Source organism: Falco peregrinus, chromosome 18 (assembly GCF_023634155.1).
Source record: "Falco peregrinus isolate bFalPer1 chromosome 18, bFalPer1.pri, whole genome shotgun sequence".
NCBI classification, from domain to species: Eukaryota; Metazoa; Chordata; class Aves; order Falconiformes; family Falconidae; genus Falco; species Falco peregrinus.
Window position 1 is genome coordinate 2938123 of NC_073738.1, and position 22665 is coordinate 2960787.

The 22665-nt window shown below is 40.9% G+C and overlaps 2 protein-coding genes and 2 long non-coding RNA genes across 4 annotated transcripts in view; 2 read left to right on the forward strand and 2 right to left on the reverse strand.

The window, feature by feature from the left end:
- Positions 1-17370, forward strand: part of LOC129782606 (uncharacterized) — a 110768-nt gene extending 93398 nt beyond the window's left edge. Inside the window, exon 3 of the long non-coding RNA XR_008744662.1 lies at positions 16928-17370. This is a non-coding gene — a long non-coding RNA (uncharacterized LOC129782606). The remainder of the gene's footprint in view (positions 1-16927) is intronic.
- LOC114010858 (keratin, type I cytoskeletal 13-like) lies at positions 1020-6907 on the reverse strand. Its single transcript, XM_027780121.2, has 8 exons — positions 6173-6907; positions 5323-5405; positions 4697-4853; positions 3881-4042; positions 3381-3506; positions 2923-3149; positions 1766-2133; positions 1020-1373 (listed from the first exon to the last, which is right to left on the reverse strand). The coding sequence occupies exons 1-8, from the start codon at positions 6905-6907 to the stop codon at positions 1348-1350; spliced, it is 1884 nt and encodes a 627-aa protein (XP_027635922.1). The 3' UTR covers positions 1020-1347.
- LOC129782605 (uncharacterized) lies at positions 9111-10788 on the forward strand. The gene is made up of 2 exons (XR_008744661.1): positions 9111-9337; positions 10587-10788. It is a non-coding gene; the product is annotated as an uncharacterized LOC129782605 (long non-coding RNA).
- Positions 15988-22224, reverse strand: LOC101919640 (keratin, type I cytoskeletal 13). The gene is made up of 8 exons (XM_055789829.1): positions 21214-22224; positions 20519-20601; positions 19802-19958; positions 19245-19406; positions 18787-18912; positions 18325-18551; positions 17446-17768; positions 15988-16953 (listed from the first exon to the last, which is right to left on the reverse strand). The coding sequence occupies exons 1-8, from the start codon at positions 21877-21879 to the stop codon at positions 16751-16753; spliced, it is 1947 nt and encodes a 648-aa protein (XP_055645804.1). The 5' UTR covers positions 21880-22224; the 3' UTR covers positions 15988-16750.
- Between the last annotated feature and the right edge of the window lie 441 nt (positions 22225-22665).

A 22665-nucleotide genomic window follows, 5' to 3' on the forward strand; every position in this document is an offset into this window, starting at 1 on the left:
TTTGATCTCTGAATTTGTTACTTTCTGGAAGGCAAAGTTATTTTTTTCAACTGTCTCTGGAAATGGGTTTTATCCATAGGGGTGGACCACAATCAAACAAGCTACTGTTTGTTTTCATGAACAAGGTTGTCCCAGTCACTGGAGAAAGCTATACTGTAATTTTTTTGAAATAATGGGTATAAAAAAGCTGGACAGAAGCAAATGCAATTCCCAAAAGATAGCTAATAACAAGAGAGTGCTTTCCAGTTATTTGTTTGTTGAGTTGCTCCGAGCTCTTGCAGCAGCCAAGCAATCAAATTTTTTCGCAAGTTGTAGTCAGGAATGTTTTTAAGTAACAGTTAGGTGTGTCTGAATGAGTTATAGTAATTTTCTTCATTGTACAGCTCTTCCCATATCCAAAAGTAAACATTCCAGGTACTTTCACACGTGCTTCATTTGTCACAGGTACAAGGCGAATATTCTTGTTAGTATTAATGTTTTATGGAGGAGAACGTTGTAAAGCTCCTGTAAATTGTATTCCCTTTTAACTTCTTTTTCTTGTCTCTTCAAAAACAGATTCCTAGTTTGTGTATTTCCAGTATAAAACAAAAAGTGTCAGTTAAGTTTTTGTGAATCACAAATTGAAATATTCCTTTCATTTTACAATCATGGTTCTGGAATCATTCATGTGTCTCTGTCGGGCCTGGGTGGGCACTCCTTTGATGCCAACCTTATTAGCATTCATGTAGCGCTGGGATTCTGCAGTCTGGTCTGGTCTGATAATTAACTGCTATTGAATCTTAGGGCTCAGCTCCACAACAGTATCTGGCGCATTATTAAAAAATGAGGGCACAGCCCAGGATGCTCCAAGAAAATTATGATCTGCCCTGAATGCTCAGACATTGTGCTTTAACTCTAAATTTCATTATCAACTATTGTAATAGATCACCAAGTTTTCTGCCTACCATGTGTTGGCATGGCTTTGTATTTTCTTTTTATGTGTTTACATCTATGGAATGGAAGAAAACCTACACACAGGATTCTGGTTGCATCAGACAGAAATGAAGTTTTATTAGCGACATTTTCCCCATCCAGCCCAACCCAAGTAACAAACAGCTTGAATCTCTAAAGCAAGTAGCTCAAGTGCCAATGATTGAAGCCACAAAGCATTCCAGGCAGAAGAAGCGCGTAGCATGGTGGGCAGGTGGCCCCCAAGTAGCTGTGATGGGCCTTTTTGGATAGATGGCATCAGCAGCATTGGGGAGCTGTGAAGAGCATCTGTCGTTCCTCGGGAGCATGGGCAATGTAGAGGATTTGGACCAATTTCTTTTGAAAGGTCTTGCACTGTAGGATCCTTATTATGTATGCTTAGTCAAAAGATTTTCTTCCATACCCTGTTTGGAAATAAAACAAACATTATTTTTTTCAGTACTGACATGTTGATAGGTGACCATAAGCATTCCAAAAGCATAAAGGCAAACTTCAGCATGGTACAAAACCATCAGTATTTATGAGGTTCTGCAAAGAGAGATGAAGAAAACCGGCTGTGGTTTTAACTACATGATTAGCTGATGTCACCCACAAAATTGAATAGAAATTGAATGTGTGTTTCTTAAGCAGAATGGATCCTTTGCATACAAATAGAAAAGAATTGTTAGTAAAAGTAAATCTAACACTTTCCAGAAATTTCAGTTTATCCTCAGAACTGTTTACTTCCTATGTTGGTACAGTGTATGAATTATTGAGGATGGGACTGAGAACAGTGTGCCCATGCAACAGTTCTCACCTTGGCTTTCACCACCACTCCTGCAGGACTGTGACTGGGAAGACGAAGAGTAGGAGTGGGAACTGCTGACGCCTCCTGAGATCCTTCCTCCTCCTCCTCCTCCTCCTCCTCCTCCAACAATACTACTGCATCCACCGCTGCTTCCCCCTCCTATTCCTCCACTTCCTCCTCCCATTCCTCCTCCACCACTTCCTCCTCCCATTCCTCCTCCCATTCCGCTGCCAGAGGAAATGCCACCACCTCCATATCCACCACTCATGCTACTACCTCCTCCTCCCCTTCCTCCTCCAGAAGAATAGCCACCACCTCCTATTCTACCACCTCCCATTCCTCCTCCCATTCCTCCTCCCATTCCTCCTGCTGGGATTCTGCAAAGAGAGAGAAAGAAGGAGAAAAAAAATTAATCAAATGCATTTTTGACCTCAGAAGAAAATCTGTCTACAGATACTGTGCAGAAGCCTGCACTTCCCTTGTCTGTACTTCTTTCTAGACTCTAGCACAGGTCAGCAAGAGAACTGATGCAGTGCCAAAAATCAACCTCTTTTTTCAATTTCAGCTTGAATGCAAGAGTTTTTGCTTTTCCCATATTCTGCTCAGGTATTTCTTGCAAGATTTAGCATTGCTGCTGTATCAGTGTATGATGTCACTGCGCTCCAAATTGGAAAGGCAGAACATGAAGCTTTAGCTCTTCTTTCAGGTACCACTTAAAAGCAGAAGCAGGCTCACTGCATAAGGGAGACTGAATCAGCTTGAACTTTCAGCATGTTGCATGCTGAGACTTTTATGAAGATCTGGAAAACTATGGTCATTTTTCTGCTTATGGTCTTTTGCAAGGTGATTTCTGTCTGTTAGTTCCTGGCCTTTTCTAGAACCAGGGTGAAGGTAAGTCTCTGTATGTGGGTTTCCCTGTCCAACCTCAAATTGGTAGTTCAGAATTTCAGCATTAAGTTTTTTCATATGATTTATATTCTGAACAGGTTTGCCAAGAAATGCGTAGTACCTCAAACCTGGGAGGCAGGTGGTCAAGATAGCTGAATTAGCCTCATTTCAGTACAAAATCTGTTTTGCAAACCTAGACTGTTAATTTCCTGTCTTTGTGGCTAATCTAGCCACCCTGGGTTTCACACAACGCTCTGTTCTTTTGTCGATTTACATACACAAGATCATGCTGCCCTTCCTCAAGCAGTGCCCGGTACTGAGCAATCTCCTGTTCCAGGCGGGTCTTGATGCCCAGGAGCATCTTGTACTCTTCATTCTGGCTCTCCATCTCGCAGCGGATGCTGGCCAGCTCCTCCTCCAAGGGGCCGATCATACCCTGGATCTGCTGCAGCTGCATGTTGTAACGACGTTCTGTGTCTTCCAAGTTGGATTGCAAAGAGTCTACCTGCAAATGGAAAACAAAACAGAATGTTTACAGGAATGTGGCAAATTTAACACATTTTTGTGGAAAAACTGGAGATCTTCACAAACCAGGAGAAAGCATATCTTTGAAGATAAATAATCCAGTATCCCATTCTCTACAGCTGGAGTACTTTCTAGGTCTAACCGTTCTTTCATTCTAGTGACTCATACAGCCTGTGTCACAGGTGAAGCAGAAGCAAACCTCTTTACTTACCATGCTGATTTGTGACTGTAGCTCAATTTCCAGGCTTTGATATTCACGTCTCAGCTCAGAGATCTGTTGGTTGCTTGATTGTATCTCCTGGCCACTTGAGTGGACTTGTTGATTAACTTCTTCCATCTGAAAAATTCACATATGAAATTAAGGCATTTTTGATAACAAGAAAACATTGTGGGGTTATCATAAAGGCACTGAGAAAGAAATTAATAAGAAAAAGAAAGATGTAATGTAGAGTGACTGTGTATATTTCCCACATGCCACTCTGCTACCTCACTCTTGTGTAATTCACCTTGCTACTGGAACACAGAGATTCTACATGCTTTACTACATAACCTCAATACTCCAGAACTGACCTGTTGCAGTAAACTGCTTACATTTATTTAAAGTTAATGTTCCTTAAATAATTCATGATAAGTTGCCTTTCCTCTGCTGGATGTTAATTGGTCCAGCTCCTTGTGCAAGACTGAGTAATCAAAAAAAACCCCATGCTTTACCTTGGTTTCATACCAGCTTTCCACCTCTCTCCTGTTGTTCTCAATAAGCCGTTCATATTCGCAACGCATTTCATTTAGTTTTTCCATCAAATTAATGCCAGGAGTAGCATTGACCTCCACATTGACATCACCACCAGATTGTGTTTGCAGTCCTTTCATTTCCTAGAAAAAAAAAACATCAAAACCCCACCATGCTGTCAAAGGGTGAAGGTAAAGAAAAATGTCATAGTTTCAAATAAAGGAAAAGAAAGAAACACAAACCCTCACACAGATGTATCACTCCTGCAAAGGGGGCCTCATCTGCCCTGGTCGTGAAAGGGAACAATTCTGCCATTCCTAAGGCAAACTTTATAGTGAACAATAGCCAGGCACCACATACACATTGACCCTGATATTTTCTCCTCAGGGTCATAAGGAATTTGATGCAGCATGCTTTTTGTGAAAATCCTTTTATGAATTTTTCTTCTTAATGAGAAATACCATTGCAGATAGTATAAATATTTTCTTTTAACTCCTCCCTATGTTCTATGCAATTTTCCTTCCATGAGTTCAGCAACAGAATTGTACTTTGCACTGAAAGCCGTTCATTTCCCTGGTCTCATTTCAGCACATGTTGACCTAGGTGTCTTATTACATCAGTTGTGGGCAGCTATGGATGCTACATACTCCTGAAAATCAAAGCCAGATTATGTCAAATTGAGTGATCAAAGCCAGCAGCCAGAGTCTGGTTACTGCTAGTGGAAGAAATCCACAGGAAATTCTCTGAGTATTGAGTTTTCATTAGTTATTATTATTTTAAAGTGTGGAGAAACTTACCTCTTCGTGGTTCTTCCTAAGATAGATCAGTTCCTCTTTTAGGGATTCAAACTGTGTCTCCAAGTCAGATCTGGCTAGAGTCAGTTGATCCAAAAGTGGACGTAATCCATTAATATCACTTGCCACACTCTGGTGGAGAGTGTATTCGGTTTCATACCTGAATGACAGATGAGAAAGACAGTAAAAGAGCTGCCAGACCTCTTTGTTCATTATCTTGACTACGAGCAGTTCCCATCAGTACCTCTTTGGGTTTTAATCTCATTGCTCAGTTCTTAAAGAAAGGACCTAATTCTCTTTCCATCTCTAATAGGTTTGTTTGATTTCGGTAGAATTTCTGTCTATGAGATTTATATGATGAGGATTATGCTTATAAATCTGCATGGAAGGATAGAGAAACTTAGAATGTCATCCTTTAAATGGCACTCTTCAATAACTTGTCTGGAGAAAAATAATGATGAAAAAATAATAAAAAAATCATTCTCAGAGTGCTTTCCCCCAAAATTGTATATTCTGTCATTGGAGCCAAGAGGCTCCGATTAAGCACCTCAGAAGTTTAATCAGCAATATGAACTCATTGGGGGCTAAAGGGAGGCAAGATGAAATGAGACAGGAAGGGAAAGACTCACTTCAATCTGAAGTCATCCACAGTCATTCTGGTATTGTCAATGTCAAGAAGGATCTTGTTAAGGTCCACATTTGCACCAACAATCTGAAAGGGAGAGGGCAGATGTTATGTGGTCAGTTGTCTTTTCAGTCTGACACACAGAGGCAGAAAATACCTGTACAGAAACATGTTTCAGAATATCTTCATGGCAATGTCAAGCCTGACTAGTGCTGCAGGAGCTATATATAGAGAGAAGAGTTTATTTCTTCCAGTTAAAAGAAAGTGCCTTGGCTGTCAGTTTTAATTGACAAATATTTATTAAAAATACCTTGCTGGAAAGAATAATTAAATAAACTCCCTATATTCAAAAAACAGTGGAAAAACATAATTACCATTGCATTTGGCATATTCATGTAGGAGATACAAGACTATTAAATGGCTGAGGGCTGGAATCAGACTAAATGCACATGTTGGCTCATCCAACATGTATATTCACAAAAAGGTGCAATTATTATGCCACTAGTAGCACAACATAAGCAAGCAGTGGTTATATCTCCTGTTCAAGAGAGCGAGGAACAAACCAGCAATAGCCAAGTGTTGAAGAGAGCACTGGACAGGCCCCGTAATGGGTGTGCGAGTGATGATCTGCCATCTCACCACACACTGCTACCTGCGCCAGACACAAGTGTGCCAGCATATACACATCACCCACAGCCAAGACAAGCTGGCAGTCAGGCTTTGTCACCACATCAGTCTGCTTTCTGGCTAAAACAAAGGAGGGAATATATTTCCCCAAATACGGATATTGTGCTGCAGGAGGCAAGTGCCGTTCTAATGACAGTCTGTTCAAAGTTAGTCAAATTACAACGTACCTGGTTTTGCAGTTCTTCAATTGTTCTGTAATATTGGCTGTAGTCCCTGGAATGAGTGGGACCTTGGTTTTTATACCACTCCCTGATCAGTTGTTCAAGCTGAGTATTTTCATCCTCCAAGCGTCGCACTTTATCCAAGTAAGAAGCCAGGCGGTCATTAAGGTTCTGCATGGTCAACTTTTCATTTGTGGAAAGCAGGCCGGCATCTTCACCAAACCCCATTCCACCGAAACTACCTCCACCATAGCCACCACCACCACCACCAAAGCTGCCACCACCAAAGCCACCACTACCCCCGAAGCCACTAAATCCACCTCCACTATAACCACCACCGCCAAAGCTACCTCCACTGAGGCTGGCTCCATAGCCACCTCCCATTCCCCCAAAACCACCACCGCCTGATCCAAATCCTCCTCCCATGCTTCCACAGCCCATTCCTCCTCCATAACTGCCGCCACTCATTCTCCCACCATAGCTACTGCGGCTAATCCTCCCACAGCTGCCACTGCTAAAGCCCCCTCCATAGCTGCTCCTGGAAGCTCCTCCACCAAAGCTTCTCCCAGAAAAGCCTCCGCCACCTCCAGAAGAAGTGTATCTTCTAGTGGACATAGAGGAGTATCCACCAGACTTACGCACTCCACAGCTGCTACCCCCTCCACCACCACCACCACCACCACTACCACCTCCACTGCTAATTCTAGTGGTACTAGTTGAAGATTTAGTGCCACAGCTCATAGTGGCGGCAGGTGAGAGTCTAACCACAACCCCAAATTTAGGTGCACAGCCTGATAAGATTCAGGACTGTAAATTTTCATCCCTAGCTCTCTCTATTTATACTTTTGACAGTGGGTGTCACCATCAGGGTGTTTCTTTCTCCCAGGGCATTTACCAACCTTGTTGTTTGTGCCAAGAATAATTTGCTGAACAATATTTTTTTGCTGATATCTCAGGCAATCTAGCCCATTGCTGGGTTTATTGTGTTTGTTTAAGAGTGAACGTTTAATTTCTTTGGGGTGGCATTCTTTTCATTTAACTTTTTCTGAAAAGATATTTTACCTCATCCAGCCTGAATCTGCTTTATGACAGAAAAGCCACTTCGTACACGATCCTGAAGCTACTGTTGAGATAATGTGTACCTGGTGGAATTATACAGAGAGATTTTTTGTTCTCAGTTCTTCACTAGAAGAAAGAAGATGAGGCCCAAATCCCTCATGTTAGACTGTGCATTTATTTGTTCAATTCTTAATCTACTTTTTTGCTAAGATTTTTGTAGCTGCTGTTGTCAAAGGCTATTGTTCTCTTTTGCTCTTTGATATTTTGTGCATTTACAATCTCCTATACTGCTTATATTCTCTTTCTCACTATACATCATAGTGCCAGAGTTTCGTTAACAGGACTGTCTACTTGTCTATTTAGATTTTCCAACTTGTGTGTCCCTGCCATCACTTAGTAATGCCATCATCACTGCAAGCAATGCAGTGGGATTCTTATTTAAAAATCAAAATCCTTCCTTTGTGAAGAAAGTGATAAGACAGCACACTAGGTAGCTAGGCCCTAGAATTCAAAGAGGAAAAAAAAAATTGGTTTTTTTTCACCAAAGAGCTATTTAATCTAAAATAGTAGGAAGATTAAGGATAGTTTAACTGTATTATAGTCAATTGCAGCACAGTTAGAAGCTGTATTAATGCAGACAATGACCTACAAAGTATTGTGTGGGAGAAGACCTTTTACAGTTTTATATTAAACCACTCATTCCCTCTGTTGTTACTCTGTCATGCATTACAGGTGATAGAGTAATTATATATATGGCTTTTAATGCAGAGATCCTTAAGACTCTGAAATAGTATCCTGAGAGAAAAGTTGATGTCTTCTTACACACGTCAATTGAAATCAGACTGTTGAGAGGACAAGAGAAATTACACCATACTTCAGTCTTGCTCTGCTTCCCAGAAGTTTACCCAAGATGGCCTTGTAAGCAGTTTTCATCCTCAACTGTTAGATTTGATGCTAAAGCAGAGTAGCTGAAGACAGAATGGCATGTGTCTGAAAAATCTGTAAGAAGAGTCTGAGTTTGGGCAAACGGTGCTGACTGACTTTTTGATTCCAGATGACTCTCATCTACAAAGACACTTTTGTGTTATAATGTTTCATCTTTGTCCTGGGTGAAAACTAAACAGTCTGGTTCAAACACAGAATCTTGTTCCCTCAGCATCCCCTTAGCTCTGTTCTTCCACTTCAAGCTTTTAGAAAAAAATTTCATCTTATTTGTTAATACAGTAGAAACTTCATTCATGCAAACAGCCAGTCCCTGCCGCCTAGTTGCAAACATCAGCATTTGTGGTCCTGCTGCAGATGGACCTCAAACTTATAATTTGCTTGGAAGAAAGTGAACATTTTTCCAGTGACAGTTTTGTTCTCTGTTACTGAAATGTCTTCATTGCCTTTCCTCCTCTCTGATTATTGATCCTCTAATGACTGTAAGGTATTTATGAAATGTAGCAACCTCCCCCTAAACCTCAGGTGCAGGGAACAAAGAAAGGCACATCTGAGGAGCTGCCATTTGTTGTCTGCTGTCCTTTTCTCAAAGACCTTCTTCAAAAAGCGCTCTGGGAGGTGACAGTGCAGTGCACTTCTTGCTTTCCAAAGGCCAACTTGATTTGGGAGCTGATTGTATGTTGCTGCTGGTTTTTACACTCTGCTGTCAGTCTCCATGTGCATGATTCTTTTACAAATTGTATTGCTGCCTCTTAACTTCTGGTCTTTTTGAAGTGAAACTGAGAATTATTTAACATTTTCTGACTGAATCCATTGTCCTGTCCTTTGCACTGTTGCTTTTGCCAGCTTTGCTTTATTGCTGCTTATGCAATCTCTTTCAAAAGCTCTCTGATTTTATCTTGCTATTTGATATACTCAAAGGCTCAAAGATGATGAAAGATTTCAAGTAGCTTGATGATGTGATAATTTCTCATTGATTCACAGCTGGAGGATGGTAGTGTCACCTCAGCAGCATAAACAGTTTCTGGGCTTCTGCATGTTCTCTTATTGGTGCTGAAAGATGTATTTTACTATGTGCAAAATGTTTTTTATTTTTAGTGTTGCTTTGCCTTTGTGTCTGTGTAATGTCGTTTTGGTCAATGGGGGCCCTTTTTCACAAATTCCATTATGGTAAGTAAAATTGATTATTGCATTCAAATTTCCATCAGTGATTCCAGTGATAGTCCTTATAGATGCTTTTCATAGACATGCTAGAACAATCTATCGCTTGTTAGTGATAGTGAGCAAAAAAATCTCTGTAGTATTGCCAAAGGAGTCTCTTATTCTGTTTATGTACTTTCTGAGAACCAACATTGTTTCCTATTTTATTTATCAGTTGTCTTTTTCTATATGTATTTGTTCACAGCAGGGATTTGCCCATACTGGAAGATCCTTCCGATAAGGGCATATCTTATTGTATGCTTGGAAAGTACTTTAAAAAACAAAAGCAATGAAAGAAAAGAAAAAGTCAAGCCATTGAGCATGGAGAACTTTAGATAGCCTCAATATTTCATTTTAGTTCTATATTATTGCCACTACTTATATAAAAAAAAGGAACACAAATACAGGTTTTTGTCTTTAGATCTTCGGTAGCTTTTCAGTCATACGCTCATAGGCTATTCCTCTCTTGCCTTTACTGTTACTATTATTTCATTTTTATTACTAGTTCAGTCTTGGTGCTTTTTATAGAAATCCTGCTGGCTATTAGACTATGCTCTGTTCTTACCAGCTGAAAATTTTCCCTTGTGGTATTTTGTTATATTCAAAGTCACTATGCTCTCAAAAATGTAGTGTGTCTCTTTGGAGTATAATATTAAGGTACCTGAATACAGGTGAACTATGAGTACTTTGTCCTCCTGTAAAGTTGTATACATTGAATTACCTTCTGGCACATTTTAATTTGTTGATTATTAAATATTATCTGCACAAATGCTTACAAACCAGAGAAGATCTACTCTGTGGACAGGATGAATTTTTCCTTTCTGAGCTCTATAAAGAGCCTTCAAAAATTTTTGTTCTCTGATGCTTTCTGCTAATGTGTTATATGGCTGATGTAAAGTTTATAAGTTACAGAATTACCTAAAAGGGGCTGGCAACTTTAGGACCTTTTCACATCTCTTTCCTGTATGTGATGCACAGTTTAATCATGAATATTCTTGTGTAGATACAGCATCCAGTATGCTATACAACATCGCTGTTTCAAAATCAAATCAGAATAAAGACATTTATTGCCACAGCTACAAGCATTACTCAGCCTGCAGAGTATCTGGATGTTTTGACACTGCGTACTGCTTCTTGTTATGTGCAGCACATGCCACATTTCAAGTACAGCTGACATTTTTTCACTCTCTCTCTCTGTTACTGTTTTCCTTTTAATCAGGCCTCTGTGATACATATCAAAGAAGTGACTGCCTAGCATCACAATGAAGATGAACTCTGTGAGCAGCCCACACTGCTGTACGTTTTAGCAAAACTAGAAGACTTTTGCAATAGGCTGGAGCTGCTGCATTTGAAACAGACCTGGAGAAAATGTAATCTCACTTTTATGTCTATGCACCGAAAAATTAAAACATTCCCCCGTAGTTCAGTGTCATTCTGAAGCCATGCTTCAGGCAAGTGCTAGAGTTTATTCTCTTGATCTGTTTAGTAATCTCTTCCCATCACTCTTCCCAGAAATTTTTGTAAGAGAGGATCTGTTTTCACCTAGGAGTCTGTGCTCACTTTTCATTCCTACTTCATCTCATAATGTTCTAGTGAAATCACAATAATTTCCAAAGAAATTAAGATTAGACCCAGCAAAGGAAACAAGGACTATTGAGGCAGCAGTGAGCTTGCCTGTGAGGTTTAAAACCTCTAGCACTCCCCTAGCACACACTTTTGTGCAGGATAACTTGGAACTTCCAAGCAAGTAGGTTGGTGGGAAGAATGCCTGTCGCTTAGATCCTGACAATGTACAGACCATTTTTGTCATTTGGATGTGACAGTCATGGGTCAAGGCTTTCGTGCCCTACAGCTGATGGGCAGTTTACAGGCTACTAATTACTGCCTGTGGCTGCCAGTTATCATTTCTGTCACTTCCTAAGCCAGAATCAGAGAGCTGTCCCTCTGTGATTACCGCGGTCTCCTACAGGGTATTCAATTCAATTGGAATAATTTTTTTTGTTGGTGCTAAAATGGAACATTGCTTTTCATATTGCCTATAACAGCTGGAGGGCACGATAAGAGCATCTGCCAACAAAGTCTCCTGCCTTTCTCTAGAATTTAGGTGCCTCAGTCCATTTGGGTTAAGCAACCTCAGATGCCTTCCAGGCTGTGGGCATCTACAATAGTTCTGTCCCCTTGGCAGCGTTGATTACTGCAGTATCCTGCGAGATAGAACATAGCAATTTGAATCTCAGCAGGCAAAGGCACTTATCCACATACTGCACTTTCTGTTACTACAACTCATGTTGTATAAAAAAAGGCATCCATTCTTCTTGTTTTACCAGGAGGAAGGTCATGCTGGCCTGGGGGAGGCATGGCGCTGGGCTGAGCTTGGGGGGTGGGGGAATTACACACTTAAGGGGCATCTGCCTGGTCTCTGTGTGCCATGGGGACCTGGGAAGGAGCTGGTATTTGCTCTCCTTCGCTTCAGCCTGGTCTGAGCAAGTACAGAAGCAGCCTAGAGAACTCGCTAGTCAAAAAGTAAGATTTAGTGAATGTAATAATTCAAGGTGGTTAAATCCCCACTGAGCCAGGACTTACGAATCAGAGCTATGGACTTCAGCTACTCTACGTGTAGCTAAATCCTGTTTATGCCTACTGCCTTTGGGGATCTGGTCCCTGCTTGTTTGTCCATACGGAGATTTATTGTCACAAAAATACTTCTTTAACAACACTTTAAACAAATGGCTGCCCAAGTGACCTGTGTTACCCCCCCAGAAAAGCGAAGAAGAACCACTAGGACATTCATGTTGAGATGAGTGCGTTCTAGAAAGCTTTGCTAGTTTCTTCCTTCCCCCCAACGGTGCAGTGACATGGCATACCTTGCTGTATTAATTCCGTAGCCCATGAACACAGCCTGTGAGCATTCGACAATTTAGGCATTTGACAAAATAGGGCTGACAATTAATGCTAAACAAAAGAGAGATCAGCAGAATATATGCATAGGCAATTTTGAAATTACATCTGTGCCTTCAAATGGACAAATGGATTGCTCTGGGAGTACGGAAGCCAAACACAGGAGTGTGTGTGCACATGTATTTTTGCCTAAGGTTGTTCTGAAGGTCTTGTTCTAACACGTACTACAATTTTCTTCTCAGAGCACTAATAGGAACATCAGATAAGCATCCGAATTGCAACATATTGTGCTCATAAAATTAAAGCTTATTATGCTGATTAATGCCTAACAAAATATATGCAAATAGGAAGTGCAAGGTTCTCCTCACTACTCCTAATATTGCTGGAGTCCCACTTTAAACGTGCCCTAAGCTTTGACACCTGACACTACAATATTTGTATTTCTTACTCCTGTTTTGCAATAGTTTTGGTTTTCTATCTCTGTTCCTCCACATAAGTTCTTTTGCATCTTTGTTATTATGACAAGCCTGTTCTCTCAGTAAGCAAATGCTAGGGATAACCTAGATGCAGAGTTTGCATTTACAAAATGGAGAAAGAAAAGAATACTGAAACTGGCATTTTCTTCCAGGGTATGGTAAGAAACCATCTACATTCAGTCTTCTTATTGTCTGTAATGAGCATTAGTGACATGATTAAGTAGGTTTGGTTTTTTTAAGTTTATTGGTGGTTTCTATTTATTTTGTCACATACTGTAACGTGTAGCAAATAAACTTTATTATGAAGCTTATTTGCATTAAAGGTGCAGACTCATTACATGCAAGGAACATTATAAGAACACCTTGTTAAGAAAGGTACAGATTTTAGGTAAGGAAGAAAACAGCACAACCAGTGCTGAGTAGTGAAAGTTGTAGTAGCAATATTATATTATTTATCCTAACTGCTCAGAAATTTTTACATATCTCTGTGTGTGATTGTAACATATCATTGCAAGCATTTAAATCGGCAGCAGATCAATAGCGTGGTATGGCACATTCTAAAGGTTGCACCAACATGGTGCTGCAGTACGGGTTTCTCAGGGGCAGAACTGCCTCATTTCCATGTGGATTCTCCTTCCCACACTTCAAACTCTGCAAGTTTCATTCTGCTTTGCTCTCACAAGGATTTGTTTCAGGGGAATTTCTTCTGCAAGGGTAGGTGCATAGATGTTAGATGATTAGATAATTGGCAGTAAAAATATTAAAAGTAAGTTATATTTTTGGAAAGAAGGACAGGAGCAAGAGGTATCAGTAGCCCTCAGAGCTGCTACGATGGTGCAGAGCAGCAAGCTCCAGCACAGACAGACTGCTCCTCCAAGTAAATTGTACCTAACCTAAGCCTCCCCAGTGTTGCTGTAAGGCCAGAGGTCAGACAATGGCCTGTAAATCACTCTATAAAAGCCAGGAAGCATGCACTCAGCAGAAACATTTTTGAGATTAACTTGGGAGGCTCTTGGAGGAGCTATGAGAAGCATGGCTTCTGTATTGGGAGTATGCTTTAATTTGGGCTGTTAGTTTAGTATCCTGAATAGACAGGTCTAAGAAAGAATTCTCACAGCCTGCAAGAGGTGTAAAACTAGCAGAGCAATCAGCTAGGTGTAAGGGACAGCTAGCAATATAGAGACATGTGATGCTTCAAGGGTTTTAAAAATTAAGTAGGCAATTTTGCAATAGGAGGGAGATGGGGGTGTCCTTGCAAACTTAATCAACACTGCCTTTTTTACATGTCAGCTCAGGGGCATCAGTGCATGCTTATATATAAAGTAATCCTTCGCAGAGATTAGCCAGTCCCTCAGACTCCCCTAGAGACACTGGTCAGAAAAAAATTCTCTTCATAGATTTTTTCCTTTTTAAATACTAATCACATTGGCTGAGAGCCTGGCGTAAGGCAATGCAGTGAATCACTGACACAGATCTGCCTAGAACTCAAGCATTCAGGATTCCTGTTCCCACGGTCTCCCACTCAATCTGTGTTTCTCAACCTGCTCCAGTGGGTGATGCCTTCCTCAGAGTGGAAAAACAAAACTCATTACTGTAAAACTGAGAGAGAAAAATTCACAGCAGTGATACTCCTGTCTGGTTCCCTTTGTTTGTGTTTGAGCAGATGAGTTGAGAAATGCAAGGGATAAAGACTGTATTAGTGAACAGGTGTCATGTAAGAGGCTCTCTGAATTATTGTCATGTCAAATACCCCATGTAGTACATTTCAGCAATTCAGCCCACAGGGGGCCTGCATACCTGGACCCCACACTTAATTTAGCATCAGCAGAAGTGAGAAGCCCTATAAGGGGTACAGCACTGGGGAGCACCTACCCAAGATGAGCAGCTACCCAGGGCATAAAGGAAGGAAACGTGGCTATAATTAAAACAAAGAGAGAAAGTTCAATCTCTACATTTTAGGGCATTTGCACCCTTATCACTGTGAGCAGTCCCTCTACTGTGGGATCTGTAGGCAACCCTTAAACTTAGTAACTTGGTTTGGGAATCTTTTCTCTTGGATATCTTTTTTTTTTTCCTCTCAGTCTACCATTGGGTTTTGTAAAATCACATCCTAAATATAAATAATTTGCCAGTCTTCTTTGTAAAACATATGCCTGTCCATACTGAGACATGAGAAATGCTCTGAGTGGAAATACATAGAAGAGACCAGGTATTGTACAGCTACCAGACAGCAAGGCATGGTTATCATCAGTAAAAATAACCTGTGAATTTATTCTTCTGTGAGACCATGTGCATGCGATTTGGTTCATACTGCAGCTTTATGAATTTATTTTACAGTACAGATAATTACTGACACAAAGTAGGGATATCTTCTTACTCAGCTTTTATCCACTTGTTATCCAGTGTGTACCCAAGCAGGTAGCGCTGGGTTTGTGTTCATTTTGGATAATTAATTGTACATGATCTGACTTCTTTACTCAGGGGTGTTTGGCACTGGGAGCTGAAAATTTCCATCTTTAAATTCCATGATAAAGAAGGTTCATAATGTATTTTAGTAACTCCTTAGGAATAATATTTTTTTTAGAGGCTTTCTGGGGAATAGTCAGCTCCTCAAACCCACCCTCTCTTTCCCTGAAAGAAGTTAATAGCAGAAATGAGTAGGGCTTTTGACTGTGAGTTTTCCTATTGCAGGGACCACCAAAGCATTCTTCAAAGTTTTGCCCAGTTAATCTTAAATGTGAATGTGTTGCTGCAAGCTTTTGGGTTATCTGCATAATCTGACATGTTACTGTGTATTCCACAGGTGGGGCTTGATATTTGTAACTGATTCAAACAAAAATGTCCACTAAAGGAAATTTCTCCCAGACATGGCTTTCTAGTTGCATCAGAGAGAAGCAAAGATTTATTAGCATTTGGGGGTGGGGTGGGTGTTTTTTTCTTTTTTTTTTTCCTTTTTTTTCCCCCTTACAGAATACCAATCACAGTAGAGATTAACTCAGGTAACAGTGATTAGGAACAGAAATTCAGATGGAAGAAGCAGGTAGGCTGTCCAGAGAGTTCTGATGAGCCCCCTGGAGTGAACAGTGTTGAGTAACTTAACAACTGTTTGCTCTTGCTCTTCACAGAGGCGTGATCAGACATGATCAGTATCGTCTTGCTTGGTCTAAAGCCCACTGGTAGGATCCTGCAGTGGAAGATGCTGGTTTTGCCAATCACTCCTCAGACTTTCTAAAACTTCCTGTTGAAAGATGAAGGGAAGCAAGAATTTATTTGAAGAAATGTTATTTCATTCAGCATTCTTAATCTTTTTATTATTTCATAATTATAGATTTTGCGGTTCATGGGCTAGATCTTTTCCCCAGCATTCTGGAAAGATTAGAACAGTGTTAGACTTTACATTTGTACAAGCATGGGTGTTTGCAGCTTTATCATCCTAAATACATGGACCTGCTTGTATTCTCAACTGTGTAAGTGTAAAACACTCTTTAAATTTAGACACTGTAGCAGTATAAATCAAATACAGACAAACTTAGAATCCGTATCTATGTGCGTATGGATATTTACAACAAATTTTTATAAGTTAAAGGTGGATGGCGCATAATATATTTCAATCTTGCCTACAAAGCATTAGTATACGTAGGAGTGTTGCAAGTCAGGTAGGTTGTTTTATCAAAGGAATACATTTTTATGGAGGAGTTGGCAAAGGCTATTAATTTTTAGAAACTAGGATCTCATCAACACCAAACCTTACCAAAAAATCTTACTCATTACACAAAAGCCTTCTGAATTCGCTGCCTTTGTTTTCAGCAGCAAGAGAGTCTGTGTAGTATTCTTAACTTTCTATATTGATGGCTTCAAGCCTTTCAGTCTACAGCCAATACTTTCGTGACCAAATGTTAGTCTGTGATGGAAAAAAGCATGTTTGTGAGACAGGCTACATCTTTACCTAGAAGGAGTAAGTGGAAGCCCCAAAGCAGGATCATTTTCCATCTTTTTTTTAAAAAAAAGATCACAAGTGGGTGAGAACCTTTCTAAAAAAGTATAACTTCCTGTTCATTTTCAACATTTTCAGGCATTTGTCTGAGATGCTGTCAGGACCTGGAGACTTACCCAATCTCATCGTTTTTATGGCCTCAGACACTTCTTCCATTGTTGCTCCTCTCTCCAATGTTTTATTCCCCTCCAGGCAGAGCTTCATGTTTTCAGCACCTCCTGGAACCACAGCCGTGAAATCAGGCATGGAGAAGACCTTCTGATCATTCTCCATCTTTTGCTACTTCAAGATTTTGCAGCTAATACCCCTTGTATTTTAAATGGCTTAGATGTTCCATCCCTGCTTTAACCATTTCTCCCCTTATACCAGTTACATTTCTAACATTTGGCTTCGTTCCAAAACTACTGACTTCTCTAGTTCCCTGCATGCTTTGCACTGGGCATTGTTTTTCCCTTTCCCCCTCCATTTCCTCTTTCTGCATGCCCTGATACAACTTTTCGTAATGTCCTCTTCATTCTAATCACTTGTGAAACTACTACCACCTTGGTAAGTTACTGGATAAGAACAAATGTCAAAGTGGACCTAAAACGTGAAAAAAATAGTAAAAATGTCTCCAGATTTCCAAATAAGGAAGGAAGCTGTCATATCCTTTCCTGCTATTCAGAGAGAGAAGTGAGTGGGAGGATGTACTCTTTTATTCCAGTTTTTACCTGGGCTTTCACAAGACTTGCCAGACTGGGAAGATGAAGAGCGGGAGAGGCAGGATTTGCCCCCTCCTCCTCCGCCACCACTGCCACCTCCTCCACCTGAAGTTTTACCACAGGCTCCACCTCCTATTTTTCCTCCACTCTCGCCTCCTCCACCTCCAGAAGAGGAAGTTCTTCCGTAGGATCCTCCAGTTTTTCCTCCACTGCTTCCTCCACCTGAGGACCAGCTACTTCCTCCTCCACTACTTCCTCTTCCAGAACACCAGCTAGTTCCTCCATGACCTCCTCCTCCCGAAGATCCACCGCTACCTCCTCCCTGTGAGAAGCTGCGAGGAAAGGGAATGTATATGTAAGATTTATAGCAATATGACTGGTGTCTGGTATCCTATCAGCTAGATCAAGGCCACTTTCTGACTCCCTCTGACCTCCTTGTATGACTGAGAAATTACTACAGTGTGAAACATGTTATAGAGAACTGGTTTCAAACTATTGTAATTAAGGGCAAATTAACTGGTCTGCACAGAAGACCAAGAAAGGTAATGGATGGCTTTAGGAGTCTTTCAGAATATGTACTTTGAGTATTTATGAAAGGCAGTTATTTTCTTTCTTACCTTTCATTTTCATATATAACTGTACTTAGGAGAAGAAATGGCAAATTACAGTTCTAAATAGTTTTGTAAACATTTTGTCCAGTTCATAATAAGTATAGAATAATAAAGCTTTGTACCCTGCCAGCTAAGATTTAGATTCTATGTGAATTCTTGTGATTATAGTAAATATATTGATGATTAATCAGTTCCACTAGTTCCTAATATAAATGTTGCTACTTTCATCTTCATCTGTTTGCAAAGATGGCATGTTAATTAATCTGAATGTACGTACCTAATATCATGCTGCCCTTCCTCAAGCAGTGCCCGGTACTGAGCAATCTCCTGTTCCAGGCGGGTCTTGATGCCCAGGAGCATCTTGTACTCCTGGTTCTGACTCTCCATCTCGCAGCGGATGCTGGCCAGCTCCTCCTCCAAGGGGCCGATCATACCCTGGATCTGCTGCAGCTGCATGTTGTAACGACGTTCTGTGTCTTCCACGTTGGATTGCAAAGACTGTAGCTAAGAATGAAAGGAAAAACAGAGATATAGAAAAAATACATATAGGAATGTGGCACGTTATGGGAATGTGGCAGGATTAGATCATTCTTACACCCAAAACAAGAAAAATCTTACATGGTGTCGGATGTGCCAAGCATCTCCATTAAATGGAGTGCTAGCTATAGCTTATCTGCTGCCATTCCAGAACTTAATGTGCTCTTTGCATATCAGAGGATCAGAAGCAATTGTTGCCTACCATGCTGATTTGTGACTGCAGTTCAATCTCCAGGCTCTGATAGTCACGTCTCAGTGCAGAGATCTGTTGGTTGCTTGATTCCACTTCCTGGCCACTTGACTGGACTTGTTGACTCACTTCCTCAATCTGAAAAATTAATATACAGAATTGGAGGTTTTGAGTTTTACTTACAATGCCAACATGGTAATTTATCATGGAAGCATCAGGCAGCACAGGTTGAAGAAAGGCCACTTGTCCATCTGTAGTATGGGGGCTGTTGAAACTTGCTTGTATGGCTCTGCCAGTGCAGTTCAAGCCCACCTGTGATTTTCTTTATTTTAATCAAAGAGATTCTACCATTATGTCCTGAAAGCAATGGATGTTGTCGTTCAAAGTGCCATTCATCTACAGGAAGGTGTTACCAGAAGTTGGTATCATTTTTCTTTTGTAATGTGAAAATTCAAATTGTAATCATTTACCTTGCTTTCATACCACCTTTCAACCTCTTCACGGTTTTTCTGAATAATATGTTCATATTCTTGTCTCATATCATTCAGTTTTTTCAGCAGATCCTCTCCAGGAGCAGCATTCACCTCCACATTCACATCACCACTGGACTGTGTTTGCAGTGATTTCATTTCCTGCAGAGGAAACCCAGCCCCAAGGCAAAGAAACAAAAATGGTGCAATTACTTAGTGAAAAAGTTCTGGAGTCAGTTAGTGTGCTCTGACATCATAAACCATCCTGGATCCTTTCAACAACATATATATGTGTGTTGTGGGGGTTTTCTTGTTGCAGTTATTTGGCCTTGACTTCCCAGTCATTGCTTGTTGAGAGGGCCCATGCTGAGCGGTGCCCTGGAGCAGCCTGGGCCTGGCAGCCTGTCTCAGGAGGCCCCTGGCCAAGCTGCTGCACCTTAGGAGAGCAGGGAAGACTATTTAGTGCAGAGGATGTTCCCTGCAAAACCTCCCCCCATTTCAGATACTGTAAGTGTTCTGGTTTTCCTCTGCAGTTTGCGTTTCAAGCCAGCTCTTACCTCCTCATGGTTCTTCTTGAGGTCAATCATCTCCTCCTTTAGAGACTCAAATTGCATTTCCAGGTCAGACCTGTTCAGAGTCAGGTTATCCAATAAGGGTCGCAAGCTATTAATGTCGGCCTCCACGTTCTGCCGGAGACCGTACTCTGTCTCGTACCTGCGCCAAGGACAGTGCAGAACGGTCAGCCCTGGCCCTGGCTTCTCAGTCCTTTTCCTACTGACTTTATTTGTGAAAAAGTTGACATATTCCAGTATCTCAGTGTCTGCTTTTGTGTCTATACTTTGTAGCACATAGCAACTCTCAACCAGCAGAATGATGAAATCAGCAGCCAGTACTTTAATATTAATACTTTAATATTCAAATGTATTATGTGGTCTTTTTCGTTGTCTCTTCTTACTGTAGACTTTATGCAGGTTTCATCTGTCTGTTTCACCTGACTTTCAGTGAGAGAAAATCACAAATTTTATTTCCTTAAAAATAAAGCTTTTTTTAAACTTTGACTCCACAACAATAGGGAGTATTCCCATTGAAGATCATTATAGAAATAATGAAGAATTTTTAAGTCTTATAAATTATTTCAGTTTCACTGCCATGGAACCAGGACAAACCCTAGTCTCTGTGGACTGATATTTGTTTATGGAATGAATTTATGAAACTAAGTTGAGGAAAGCAGGAGAAAGGAAGTCAGTGCCTGGAAAAGAGGAATATGTATTTACTTTATCCTGAAGTCTTCTGCAGTCATCCTTGTGTTATCCAGGTCCAAAAGTACCTTGTTGGTTTCCACAGCTGCAGTCACCAGCTAGAAGAGAACACAGTATGCTAATTTTCCCGTTGAATCTCTCAGGTATGCAAAAGGGACAGAAATATGAATGCAATCTTTGTTATAATTCCCAGGTGTTTGAGGGGAACGGTGTTTCCTACATACAGAGGCCTGCAATGATCTTCTACAGTGCAAAACAAAGAGGTACCTGTGTGAAAATAACATCAGAACTGTAAAAACTGCTTTGTGAGTCCCAAGAGTCCTTTCAGGAGGCTTGGTGTCACCACCATTGCTGTGTCTCACCTCCCATGCCCATGGGCCTTGAGCTGTACCCAAATGTCAGGCACTGCACATCCCAGAGGGTAATTGTTACCATTTTTCCTATGCTCTAAAATCCACTACAGGCATTCTGAGAGGCTTCACTTGCTGCCAACAAACAGTCTGTGGGGTGTACTATGGGGTGTGTGCATTGTTTCTTCACCTCTGGTTGAAGATAGTTGGATGCATGCACAGAAGGCAGAATTTCAAGTGCAAGAGGCATTTGCAGAAAGACAATGAGTTGAGAAGTATCCGTGCTGGGTGCCTCAAACATTTTACTCAATTGCAAGAAGTCTGTCAATGCTTAAACTTCTCTGACAAAGAATATCCTACCTGATTTTGAAGGTCTTCAATTTTTCCATAGTAGTGGCTGTAGTCCTTTGTACCAGTGGGACCTTGCTTCTGGTACCACTCCCTGATTAACTGTTCAAGCTGAGCATTTTCCATTTCCAAATTTCTGACCACATCCAGGTAAGAAGCCAGTCGTTCATTAAGGCTCTGCATGGTCAGCTTTTCATCGTTGGAGAGAATTCCCACATTCCCTCCATGAAAGCCACCACTGCCAAAGCTGCCACCGCTGAAACCAGCACCTCCTCCACCAAAGCTTCCTCCATAACCTCCACCAAACCCACCCCCACCAGATCCAAAGCCTACTCCCATGCTGCCACAGCCCAGTCCCCCTCCATAGCCACCACCGCTCATTCCCCCTCTATAATAACCACCACTCATTCCTCCTCCACAGCTACCGCTGCTCATTCCTCCTCCATAACTACTGCGCCTGATCTTCCCATAACTGCCACCGCCTCCCCAGCTGCTCCTGGAACTTCCTCCACCACAACTGCTGCCAGAAATCCTGCCACCACCGCTTGTCCTAGAAGTGATTCTGCTCGAGGAGGCAGAGGAATACTTACTGCCTCCTCCACCACCACCACTGCCACCACTGCCACCACTGCTCCCTCGCAGGCAGCTTTTCGAGGTCTGCTTGGAGCCACAGCTCATAATGGCAGTAGCAAATGACTCAGGTTAAAAGTCAAAGCTGGTCTCACAGTTGTTCTGGAATCATAGCTCCGAATTCCACCCTGCCTGGTCTGCATTTATACCTGAGATAGTGGGTGGCACCGTCAAAGGGAGTAACTTCTTTCCATGTGCATTTGCAAGCCATAGTTTTTCTGCCAAGGGTAATTTGCCAAAGAGAGATGTTTGACAGTGTCAGGAAGCTTAACCCATACTCAAAGTGTTCATGACCATTTGTTTATTGATACAAAACATGTAATTTCTGTTGGGTGGCTCTGAATTAGGTAGATCTTTTCTGCGATCTAGTCCACTGACTTACAGTCATCTGAATTAAACTCATCCCACTCACCTCATCCTGTTCACATCTGTTTCAGCACAACAATAAACTGTCATAGTATGGGACAGTAATGAACATTGTTGAATCTCTCTTTTAATTTTTATTTTTAAATTTTTTAATTTAAATTTTTTAAATAAAAATTTTAATTTTAATTTTTAATAATCGTTCCTCATGCTCTTTCCCCTTTCAGATATTTGTCAAGAATCCCAGCTGATTTTTTTATACTTAAGTGATATTCTAATAAGCTGTAGTTTATCATTATCTTATGCTGTATGCTCCTTATTTTTAGTCCTTTATTGCTTTATGCCTTTTGAAAACATCTCAGGATGTATTTTGTAGTTTCACTGAACTGCTCTGACATCTTTGTAATTTCTCATAAAAACTTAGTGAACGTTGGCAAATAACATACCTGTCAGCAATTTATTCCAAACATG